The sequence below is a fragment of the Euprymna scolopes genome, chromosome 43, assembly GCF_053919585.1.
Source record: "Euprymna scolopes isolate OS-2025 chromosome 43, ASM5391958v1, whole genome shotgun sequence".
Classification (NCBI taxonomy): domain Eukaryota; kingdom Metazoa; phylum Mollusca; class Cephalopoda; order Sepiida; family Sepiolidae; genus Euprymna; species Euprymna scolopes.
This window is the reverse complement of record NC_136524.1, coordinates 40,564,038-40,576,537: the sequence shown is the minus strand read 5'-3', so window position 1 is coordinate 40,576,537 and position 12,500 is coordinate 40,564,038. Positions and strand designations below refer to the sequence as shown.

The window sequence follows — 12,500 nt, the reverse complement described above, 5'->3', positions numbered from 1 at the left end:
CACCAACTTCAACTGTATAGTCACATGAAATGCTGCAGTGCACCAGACTAGATGCAGAACGCCATTGTCACATGATTTTTTGTCTTTATTTTATTTTATTTTTCAAGACGATTAAAAAGAAGGTGATATTTTCTGTTTATTTAAAACAATAGCAAAAAAAAAAAAATTAAACAATACAGATTATAAACAAAAAAAATTAAACAATACAAATTATAAAAAAAAGCAAAGACTTACTCCCAATACTCCTCACTTGCAGATCTAGGACTTGTCTGGTTAAATATCAGCGTTGAATTTAGTAAAGCGTGGCTACTATTTCCGTAGAGACTTGCATTCAGATGATGGCTGTTATTAGAATGACCATCTTCAACACAACTATCAGTATTCCATGTATTCGTGCAGGTACTCCAAGGTAATTCACTCCGGAAGGACATGAACAAATAATATAAAGTCCATGCCACAATAACATTGTAGTAGACACACACAATTCCAGACACTATAACCATACCAATTCCAATACCTGTGGTAATGAGAATCAAAGATGACATGAATCGGGGTCCGTTATGAAATCAATTCTGAGTATTTATGAAAAGTCCGAGCTAGTCTCATAAATGACCGAAACAATTTAAAAACTGAAAAAATAAATAAATAAATAAATAAAAAAAAATGTAAAAGAATGCGTCACTATGTTAGGTTAAAGTTGGTTAGGCTAGATTTTCTATAATGGTTAGAAAGTTCACCAGTTGGGCCAGAAGACCAGGGTTCAATCCTTTATCCAGTCATATCAAAGATGAAAACAAAATGGTATTTGACGCCCCTACTTGGCATTATAAGATGAGGATCAAGGGTAAATGGAGCAATCCTAAGAAAAAAGTGGAACCCTCCCCTACATCTCTGCACAATACCCAATGAGTTGCCATCGACTGTAGTTGACCACTTCTTTTTTTTTTTTTTTTTTTTTTAGGTTACGGTTACAGTTAAACAGACTTTTTAGTCTTTAAGCATAAAATTAAATATAGTTGTAAAACTTTATAATAAAATAGAAAATAAAAGGTGGTTTTCAAATTGCAACCTGCTTAGGCCATTTTGGGACGGGTTCAGAGATTCTCAGTCAATACTCGGGACTGACTTTGTAAGTACTGCCAATTGTTTTCAAATACTAATTATTATGCACTTCATTATTGATCATAAATTCTCTGATCAAGCATACAGAACTGAAACGAAATTTGAAAAATGCTATTCAAAAAAATTGATTTAGTTAAATCCATCCTAATGCATTTCAGTTTCTTTGTAAACAATTAAGACAGTTGGATCAAGTCAAACATATTTTGTTAATCGGTAAATGAAAAGGATGAATAACCTCGTGACCCTTTCAAATCTGAAAGGACTTTCGAAGCTTTCAAATAGTCATTTAAAGTGGTTCTAAAATTCTTTACGAATCCTTGTGTAATTAAAAGATGGGAAGTTTTAGAAGTTGCTTACACTGAATTATCTTATAAATTAAAAAGATGTAAATAAAAAAAAAGATTAATTTTGGCAACAATTAATCAAAGTTTTATAAGACCGTGGTTCAACTTTTATATCCAGTATATCTTTCGTGTAGTTTTATACGAACTTGAATGTGTCAATTGTAAAATGACGCCAGAAAGTAGAAACTTTCCAACCTCACACCACGTGCTTCATTATTGATCATAAACTTTCTGATCATATCAGGATCACAGAGTTGCAAAAACTTAATGACATCCCATCAATATCCCATGTCGTCAAAAGTAAAGTCTTGAGATTGTTTGGTAATGTTAAGCCTTCCAGTGTAGGGTTACACAAAATATGTTTTGAAGACATAAGACAAGGAAGCTGGCCGAAAACTGGATAGAATAAAAGATGGACAATACTTGTGAATGGACGAACATATACCAAACAAACACTTTGATCCTAGATCGTAAGGCTTGGAGGACACTCGTCAATGTTAGTGTGCATATCCTGCAGCTAGTAGGGAAAACGTTTAATCTATATATCTATAAAAGTAAAAGTGTCCATCTGTGTGTCTGTATACATTTTCCTACCAAATAACTCTGTCAGTTTTCGGTCGACAGACTCGAAATTTGGCATAAGGAGTATTGAGATTTGAGAAAATCTTTTTAATCGATTTTCGGTCAGAAATTTTGCTGTTAAGGGGTCAAAGTTCAACGATTTGACCTTTGAGAACTCTACCAAACCCCTCCGCCAATGTTGGGTCTAAACACTTGAAATTTTAGATATAGATTACTTGAACAGGGATCTAACTTTATAATTCTATTTGAGCCCAAAACAATAAATGCTAAGGGGTCAAAATTTGGGTCAAAGTTTTAAAAACATTTGACTTCAGAGGTCTCTACCAACTTTCTCTATGGTAGTTAAGGAAGACTATTATATAGAAAGGCATTACCGTACATATTCACACTTTTTAATATATACATAGGCACGTAAAGTGATGAACAGTACATAGGGCCTGAGCAAAGCCGGGCGGAATTGGTAGTAATATATAAACTTATTATTTTCAATATATAAAGATAATTGATAAAGAGATGTAGTTTGATTGAAGCATTGCATGTAATATATATATAAGCAAGTCATAGAAGGCTATCACAGTGGCAGAAATAGAAATATGTTGATATTGAGAAAGAGAACAAAATTGATGTGATTTTTTTTTTTTAGGAAATTTGGATTTAGTCTTAACTTATTTTGCCATTACATTTTATAACCAGAATTATGGAAAATCTTATGAAGTGCTCGGTGTTGCACAGTATTAGCGACCTGTGAGAATTTAGTTGGGAAATCTTACCCCATCCTGCATATTCTCTGGATCTAACTTCTTCAGATTATCATTTATTTTGAGGATTACAAAACTATTTAGACTACTTAGGTTAACATCACAAGAAGATATTGAAAACCTAAGTTAGATTCATATTTCATGTCGTGAAGTGATAAATAGGGCTATGCCAACAGCATATGCTTTACATTGTTTTGACTCGAGAGTATACATCCGACACAGTTAGACACAATTAGTCAACCGAGAACCACATCACTAGGTGTGTCAGAAACTTTGTGAAAAATATTGAATAATTCGACCCCCTGTCTTTCCAAGCTTATAACTAATCGAAAAATGTAATTCAAATCCTAATTTTTTTTAATTAAAGGAACAAGGACCAAGATTTCATTTAAAAAAAAAACGTGATTAAAAAATAAGGTTTTAAACTTCGAACTTTACAGGTAAATTTCTAAAAAACACTATTTTTTGTTTTAAATTTAAATATATTATTTATTGATCTTTTATCTTATATTTGTGATATATAAAACTTTGGTGAGTAAATTAATTATTTACTTTTTAATAGACATTTCAAAATGGGTGGGGCGTGAATTAATTCGACCCCTTGTCTTTCCAAGCTTATAACCACTCGAAAAATGTAATTCAAACTCTAATTTTTTTTTCAATTGAAGGAGCAAGGACCAAGGTTTCATTAAAACAAAAATTAAAAAAACAAACAACGTGGTTTAAAAAAAAAAAGGTTTTAAACTACGGACTTTACAGGTAAATTTCTAAAAAACACTACTTTTTTGTTTTAAATTTAAATATTTTATTTATTGATCTTTTATCTCCAATTTGTGATATATAAAACTTTGGTGAGTAAATTAATTATTTACTTTTTAATAGACATTTCAAAATGGGGGGGGGGTGAATTAAAAAAAAAACGTTTGTCTAAAATATATTCGGTTTATTGGAAAGAGCATAACATTTCACATTGACCCTGAAAATATCGTAAAAATAGAATCAATAGAAAAATTTTGATAGATTTTTAAAGTTTAAAAATTGTAAAATACTGAACTTGTAAAATTGAATTAATTTCATTACTGTTTTTTTTTTTTAAATAAATATTTCTATTACTTTTAAAACAACTTTAATAGTTTATTTTGGAAGTATACTCCATAAAGAAAATAAACAACCCACTTTTAAAAGAGAAATTACGAGTTTTTTATATTTTAATCGCAGTTTCGTGTTAGGGGTGTCAATAATTTCTACAAAAATTCTGATACACCTACCACATCACTCTACATAAAAACATATATCAATGGATGTATACCTGAGAATCAAAACAAGGAAAAGAATATGCTGTCGTCATAGCTCTAGTGATAAAATACATTGTAGCATAAAAATAAGACTTATCATAAGTCTAAGTATTTTATTACTGTATAGAATCATCATAGAAGGCTCTCATAACACAAGTGGTTTAGTCTCAACTTATTTTGGCAGTAAATCTTATAATCTTATCAAATGAAACGCAACACTGATTATTGAAATAGTTTAAGTCAGAATTACTGAAAGACTTATGAAGTGATTCATATAAAATACATTATATCATAAGAATAAGACTTATCATAAGTCTCACCATTTTACTACTAAGATTATCAATTTATATTATGCTATAATTATGTTATTACTATTATTATTTTAGCCCACATAGCTCTATAAAGTCTGCAATATGTCCTCCCCATTCCGTAACTTTGGCGACCCCTGATACATAATCATCATAGAAGGCTATCATAATACAAAAAAAAAAAAATGGAAATAATTTTTTTGTTGCAAACAAGTAAGTTTACCAGAATTATATTAGATATCCAGGGGGGTCAACAATGTCTGCATAATGTACGGCATAATCACGTGGACACACCCGTTCCTGCTGGATCACTGAAGTTAAGCAACGTTGAACCAGGTCAGTACTAAATGGATGACCATTTGGGACTTCCAGGTGCTGTATGTGCTCTCTGCTTATCTCGGCATTGTTTCCAGTCGTCCTGGACTTTTCCTTGCCACTGAACTCAAGCAGTGCCGATTCAGGAGAGGTGTGGTTGGGGATTGCATAAACCTTGCCTCACAATTAAACGCGCAGCTGCCCCTACAGGGGGTATCCTTTGTCTTTTGAGACTAAAGGGAGGCATCAATTTATCCATCAATCCATCGATAATGTCTGCTTAGAAACCCACCTACAAACCTTCGTATTATGGGTTGTCTAGGTAAAAGATACCCCCCACCCCCACCATATCTCTCTAATATGATGGATGGCGTTATCATTTTGTGACGTCATCCACTGTGCATGGTTATCTTCGATCTGTTTTAGGGGATGACGTCATCGTTTGTGAACCACCAAGATGACCAAAAACAAGATAACAATCAAATAAGCTCTACAGAAATTTGTACTCATTATTTTTTAAAACATATAAGAGGTAAACTTTTATCAGCAGAATATATAAGATGAGACTCACCTTTAAAAAGAGGACTTATCCGCCATATTGTTATTGGGCTCAGACTGGCAAACTGAGCATAAGACACTTCAAGGAAGAAAAGTGGTACTCCACAGAGGACCAAAAACAAAAAATATGGAATGAAAAAGGCTCCTGGAAATAAAAAATAAATAAACGAATAAATAAATAATAACAATGCAATGGATTTTGAATCAAAATTTGAATAAGGATTCCATTCATAAGTTTTAGTAGTATTATGTAACATATTCGTTAATCTTCTTCAACGGCATAGTTACATTTTAACGCTTGGACCCAACACGTTGTATGCCGAGACAGTCGCAAATGTACAAACAAAAGAAAATAAATTCTACTCAGCTTTTTCAGTTGAAATAAAAGGCATTTATTTATGGTACTTTCCAAAATAACGCATTGCATCTTGTTTGAAAAGTCTCTTAGTTCATCTTGTCTCGACATGGGCTAAAATGTCTCTTGACACCATGGATTCACACGTTAACTCTACTAGACTGAATTCCCGATATACCGGTCATTTCCGAAAATTATTTATACTGAGTTACCGCTAAACCGGTATTTTTCCGACCACGTGTTTTTGTGTTTTCAGGGAGTTAAAAATAGCTACCCAATCGCTGCTTAACCTCGATTTAGTGCAAGCCTAACGTTCTGCAAGTGGCTTCCTTTGTTTTGGCGGAGTTGTGAGTTGTTTTGTAGACTAAAGTAGCCATGAAGCGAGATAATGATGAACCAGCGAGACCAACGAGTTTTATGGTGCAGCAAATATTGGATAAAATGAAAAATTCTTATTCAGACGAAGGCGAATTTTATCAGGAATTTCTGAATCAAGTAACGCTAGTGGTGATGAATATATCGATGAAGGAGAAAGTGACGATGATTCTGATGATGCAAATGGGCCTATGCATCAAGGAGGGCTCCACCTGTTGGGCAGACTGGCACACGAAGGCTGAATGCTGGCGGCAAGAAATTACTAACGCATTTAAATTTTTTTCGAAAATTTTCCCATGAGGCCAGGCACAGGGGCAAATTAGGTTCAGCAGCTCAGGTTTGGTAGGGTTTATCTTTCAGTCGTGCACGCTTTTTTCTCCTCACTGCCACGTAGTGCATTTTTTCTGTTTTTCTGTTCCTGATGTCACATGGTGCACTGGCTCGGTCATTTGCATGAGTATCATGCAGCTGCTGCTGCTAGGAGTTCTGGTGGCTCGGTTACAATTATATGTTGATTTTAATCCGCAAAAGAGACATAAAGATGGTACAAAACCGTTCTGTTTGGATAATAAATTTTACCTTCTGTATTCTCCTGGTTTAAATATAAGTCCGTTACTTCAGATATATAAACTGTATTTTCATACAGTCTTGTCAATAGATGTGTGTTTTCATGATAAATTTGAATTTTTTAAGCGTAAAATTTTGCTTGCGTTATTTACTTATTGAGATACCTCTGTATTTATGAACCTGCGATTTCCATAACGTTACTCGTGCGTGCCCGTTGCATGACGGGAAGAACCGGAAACGGTCGGCAAGTAGTTTTCTGGATATTAAGACATTTTTTTTTCTAATGTATTACTTTATGAATTTCAGTGGTCGTCGCCATTCTTAACATGGGGAGGGGATGTAACAATTTGTGTTTTTTTTGTAATAAGGCTCGTCCAGCTGTTTCCGGTTATTTCCGTCATCTGCCGTGCACACTAAAGTTACTTTATGGATATCGCGCGTCATAAATGATTTATTTTTCAAACGTTTATTCGCCCCGAAACAGGCATGTTGCCACTGAAGCATAAAGAGCTACTATGATAGGGGACGGATTTATAGGAGAGAGTGGCAACGTAGATGGAGAGCTTGGTATCAAGCTTTTTATTCAAATTATATTTAAATTCCTGAGGCTTAGTTGGAGAAATAGACAGCAGAAGGGGAATTCCGAAAGGCACACGGTCCAAGGAGACAAACAATCAAAGTTCTTTCTTTTCTTATTTTTCACCCCAAACAAGGGATATTATCATTGGGAACGCAAGGAACTACTATTTAGTATCATGTCTAATAGGGGACTGTGGGGAGTTGAGAAGCAAAATGTCTGTTCACATTACATTTAAACTTATGCAGGTTAGTACGATCAGAAAAGCAGGAAACAGGGAGAGAATTCCAAAGTCTAGTAGTCTGAGCTAAGAAAGTATACGAGAAGAGAGCTTTCCAGCATCTAGAGATCTTAACAGTGAAGAGGTGGGATTTTGCTAATTGTCGTGTTAGTTGGGAGTATGTACAAGTTCTATAAATATAACGTCTTCAAGAATCTATGACTATACTAATTGAGGTGTGTAATTTTGCTGCTAGTCAGGTGAGTCGGAGATATTTCCTTTGGGTGGGAGGGTACAGCAATAACAAGTTGATTCAAGCACATCTCGTTAAAACAGAAGAAGAAAAAAAATGCATACCTCCACCGCTTTTATAACAAAGGTACGGAAATCGCCAGATATTTCCTAGACCGACAGCGTAACCGATACAGGTTAGAATGAAATCAAGTTTTCCACCCCAATTTGCTCGTTCTGTAGATTTTTCCGATGGAGCTGCTACATCGACAGTACAACTTTTCGATTCAAGCATTTTCTGTGAAATCTGGAAGAATAAAAAGTAAAAACTTTTGTCAAGATTTGAATATATATATGTATATTCAGTAATGTGATTGATAATTTAAAATTCAAAATAGAATTAAATTAAAAATCCGTTTCACAAGAAGGAACAACAACAAAATCAATAGTTTGTACGATCGTTTCGGAAAACAATGTTTTTATTGTGGTAGACATTAAGCCACGGACAATAATTTTTACAAATAGTGTTTTTAACAAACAAAGTTTCCTCATCAGCAAAGTATTGGGAAGGGTTTTTAATATATGTAAAATACACCATAAATAAACCTAGCATTAAAAGTATAGGCAGATGTGTTTGGAAAAAATTAAAATAAAGGTATGGATTTACTTGATAAGAAAATTAATATGGGTTAAAGATATAAATAAAATAGATTACAATTATAAATCTGAATTTGGTTTAAATATAATATTATAATAATATATTTCTAATAAAATTTCTAGACACACACACACATATATATATGTATACACATCTACATAAATATATATACATATATATACACACACACACATACATACATATATATATATATATATATATATATATATATATATATATATATATATACAGCGTGTCAGGAGGCGATGAAAAGAAATCAAATAAAGTGCTCGATCACAAATGTGAGAGTTGAAAATACAAATATTTATTTTAAAACTATATATACATATTTCAAAGACGGCCTATTAGCGTTTTTTTTCTCTCTTTGTTTACTTTCCCGTTGTTTCGCTTTTAAAAAGTCGCTGGTGAGTTGTATTGATGTCATTCAACCACTAATGGTTGATTCAATACAATGAAACCACCGGTCTGCCTTTGAAATATGTATATACAGTTTTGAAATAAATATTTTATTATATATATATATATATATATATATATATATATATATATATATATATATACCTTATTAATTTTTTTTTACCAAAAGTTTAATATAATAAAATTCCTGTAATGTTCATATACCAATAAAATCAAAGTCAAAAGAAATTGACTCAATCATATATATATATATATATATATATATATATATATATATATATACATACATACATATATATACATACATATGTATATGTATGTATGTATGTATAATATTTTCGCAAAAAATCAAGGTAACAAAATATTAAATGAGAACATCATATTGTATATTTTCCTATGCGTTACAATCGTTTCATAACTGTTTGGACTATTTTTAATATTATATCACTTAAAAGAGCTACTCTTCAGACAGGCAGATAGACTGTTTATACATATATGAATACATTCATAACCTGTATATTAAGAGAACAAGCAGTTGGACCTACCTACACACCATCCTTATGTTTTAATTTTTTTCATTTTTCGGTAGCCATTGTATATAGTAATCGCCCTATTTTCGCATTTCTACGTTTTAACTAATATTTCAACCAATTACCTATTATAATATGGATTTAATTTGTTGTAAGTTTTTATGATAATAAATGTTTTCTTTCCCAATTTATTTACTTAATTGATTTCTTTCTAAATACTAATACACCCATTGAAATTGTAGTTTATACTTATATGCTCCATTATTTCTTCCACAATCTCTGATAGTTTCGTACAAGCTTTGTTTACGATCTACTGATTAATCAATGCTTAACATTTCATTCATTTAGAAGGAACGGTTATTAAAAGGCTAATTTGCATATTATTAATTAAAATTTTATTTTATCCCATACTGGTTATTTATCTTTTCAATTCTTATCATTATCCAAGTATTTTATTGTAATTTATTATATTTCCTTTTTCATCCGTAAAATCCCTGGATATTCAAAGAGAGATAACTGCAGTTAGTAAATTTTAACCAATTGATCAATTTATCGAAATTTTATATATTAATATTTTGATATTTATACTTTAGTATTTATTAATCACCGTTGTTTGATTTTAAACTTATAATGGTAACATTCTTTTCTTTATGACAATCTCAGTTCAATTTCTCACTTTGTTTTCTTAAATTTTATATTTTGATTAAATTGATTTTAATCAATCTTAATCTTCGATATTGAAATTACTCGGGTGCTATTTTATTATCCATAACTATTATTAAAATTATTAACTATTATTAAAATTAGCATTACTTCTTTTTCTCTTATTTAGGTTATGATCATTTTAGTTTCTATATTTTAAGTTGATGATCTAATAATTTATTAATTTATTTATTGTAACCTTTCAAAATCTTAGTATTAAATTTAAGCATTCTCTTTCCGCACTTACATTTTACCCTCAACATCTTCAATAAATTTTTCTTTTTCAAATTTATTTCAATGAGGATTTTAGCATAATAACAGGAATTAATTTCTATGAAGACAGCTTTGTATAACTTCTAACTTTTTGTTTACAATTTCCTCTTCGGAATTCATTATGTGGTATGCTTCAAGTAAACATAGATCACATCTTTTGATATACTCGGTTTATACTTTCTAGCTTTATCTACTATTGAGCATTTTAATTCAAATTCCTCTTTATTCTTACGTTCTTACGTAGCTCCCTCACCCAATTACATAACGCAGTTATGTTCCTCCTATTATTTTTGATAATTTTTTTTTTGTTCTATACTTATTTCTATCACTATCCTCATCCCGATTTGGTTCATTCTCTGGTCCAATTTTAAAAGATGCAACATTGTTTCGGTATCTTTCCTTTAAAAAAAAAAAAAATTCAGCCCCCCCCCCTAGATATCTCTTTTCTGAAATTGTATACAAATGTGAAGTTAATGTGGATAATAGTAAACAGATATACACGTGAGAAACAATCACGTGGGTAAGATAAAGAGAAGATGATATAGATAAATAAAAGATGTAAATAAAAAAGAAAAGGCAAAAACTAAAGTAATAATAATAATAATAACAGTGCAATATTTTCATTGTTCCAAATAGCATTTTCATCAACTTTGAAATACGAGTTTAGCCAGTCTGTCCCATATAATTTAAAATACTGGGTTTCTTAGTTTGTACCATGTAAGTTTAAAATATTATTTTGTCCTGCCTGTCCCATATTCTTTTTTTTTTTTACAAAGAAGGAGTCAACACTTAACAAGGCCCGGAGGCGACTCGAGGATAAAACCTAATAGATGTGCGGTAGTCAATGGGATACTAGTTTAGTAATTGTTAGTAGTGGAAATTTGGTAAATTGGATCATTTAAGAGGACAGCTCACCAAGAACTTGTTTATGTTGGACTTGAAGACAACCATATTGTAGTCATCTGGAAAGCAGGCAAACAGGCGTGAATTTCCAAAGAAATAAGCTCTGTTCATGGAATTTACGTGTAGGTTTAGGCACAGATAAAGAATGTGGGGAAATTATTGATAATGGTTTCGGCTAGACGAATGTTTTTCGTGAATGTTTGGCAAGATTGGAGTTCAGACGGGCACCTGCCATAACGATATTTAAATATAAATTTAAAATAGCATTTCCGCCACTCTATGCCATATAAACTTGAAATAACATTTTTGTCAATCAATCTGTCCCATTCAAATTAATAATAACAATTTTAGATGCGTCTTTCTGAGACGGTCGGTCGGTCGGCCTATCACGCTTATGTTTAAAATGGCCTTTTCAACAGTAGACATTCCGATTGAATGACCACATTCTTTGTTTTTCCTATCCGAGATGAATTCCTCTTGAATGTTAAATGCCAATTTTTTTCATGAGTGGAAGCGTAATGGATGCCAAACTAATTTTGATAAGTTGTAACATTTAATCAAGAACAAGATGCTTGGAAGCCATTTTATCTTCACCTTTAAATACAAGCCAATTGACAACCACGATAACTGCGTTGAATTTCGAGCTGTTTTCATTCGGTGAAAACTCAAGGTGATTCCTAAAACAGGCCAAGTAGCCATGAAAAATGTGTTCATGCGCAGTTGTAAAAAAGAATATATATCCCTGCAGTCTTGTAGCTTTCGCTTTCATTATTTTGTCTTTTGGACCCCACATTCCATGGACGATATTTCTGACAAAAGGAGAAGAAATACTGTTACGCCTTATAGTAACTTAGCCCATAATATATTGTAGTCTATATTGCACTATAGAGAATCTACTGTTGATTTTCTAAAAGTAACTGTAGATAATGTAGTTACTTAAAGTTTAAAACGCAAAAGTAAAGTATCATGGTTCAATTGTTCTCTAAGCAGAAACATTCATTTCAAATGCGCCTCTGTCTTATTAAAGAACCAACTGTTGATTTTATAAAATTATGATCACATAATCACTTGACCATACAAAAATCGAGTATCATGGTTCAGTTGTGCTCTAATGAATTAATTACAAACGCGCCCTGTCTTATGAAAGAATCCACAGTAGATTTTATAGACTGGGACTTTCTGCTTGTGCGGTGAAAACACTTCTAAAATGCATTTGTGATGTTAGGTTGTATAAAAGTGTTAACTTTGGTAAAAATCGGACTTCCTTCTTTAATCGAATTTTTTTGATCATCAATTTTCGATACTTATCGAACATATTCCGATTAAAAACCCTACGTAAGAACACTCCCAGACACATCAAGTAGCTTAGTGTGAAATTTAAAAAAATAT

At 31.9% G+C, this 12,500-nt stretch overlaps 1 protein-coding gene across 2 annotated transcripts in view; it reads right to left on the bottom strand.

Moving 5' to 3' along the window:
* The window catches only part of LOC145268303 (sodium- and chloride-dependent glycine transporter 1-like), a 177,618-nt gene that overhangs the window by 86,953 nt on the left and 78,165 nt on the right, over window positions 1–12,500 (bottom strand). For both annotated transcript variants that reach the window (XM_080123736.1, XM_080123734.1), the window contains 3 exons: window positions 7,734–7,914; window positions 5,296–5,427; window positions 235–517 (listed from right to left, as the gene is read on the bottom strand). In XM_080123736.1, the coding sequence (XP_079979862.1) occupies window positions 235–517; window positions 5,296–5,427; window positions 7,734–7,914 (596 nt within the window). The remainder of the gene's footprint in view (window positions 1–234; window positions 518–5,295; window positions 5,428–7,733; window positions 7,915–12,500) is intronic.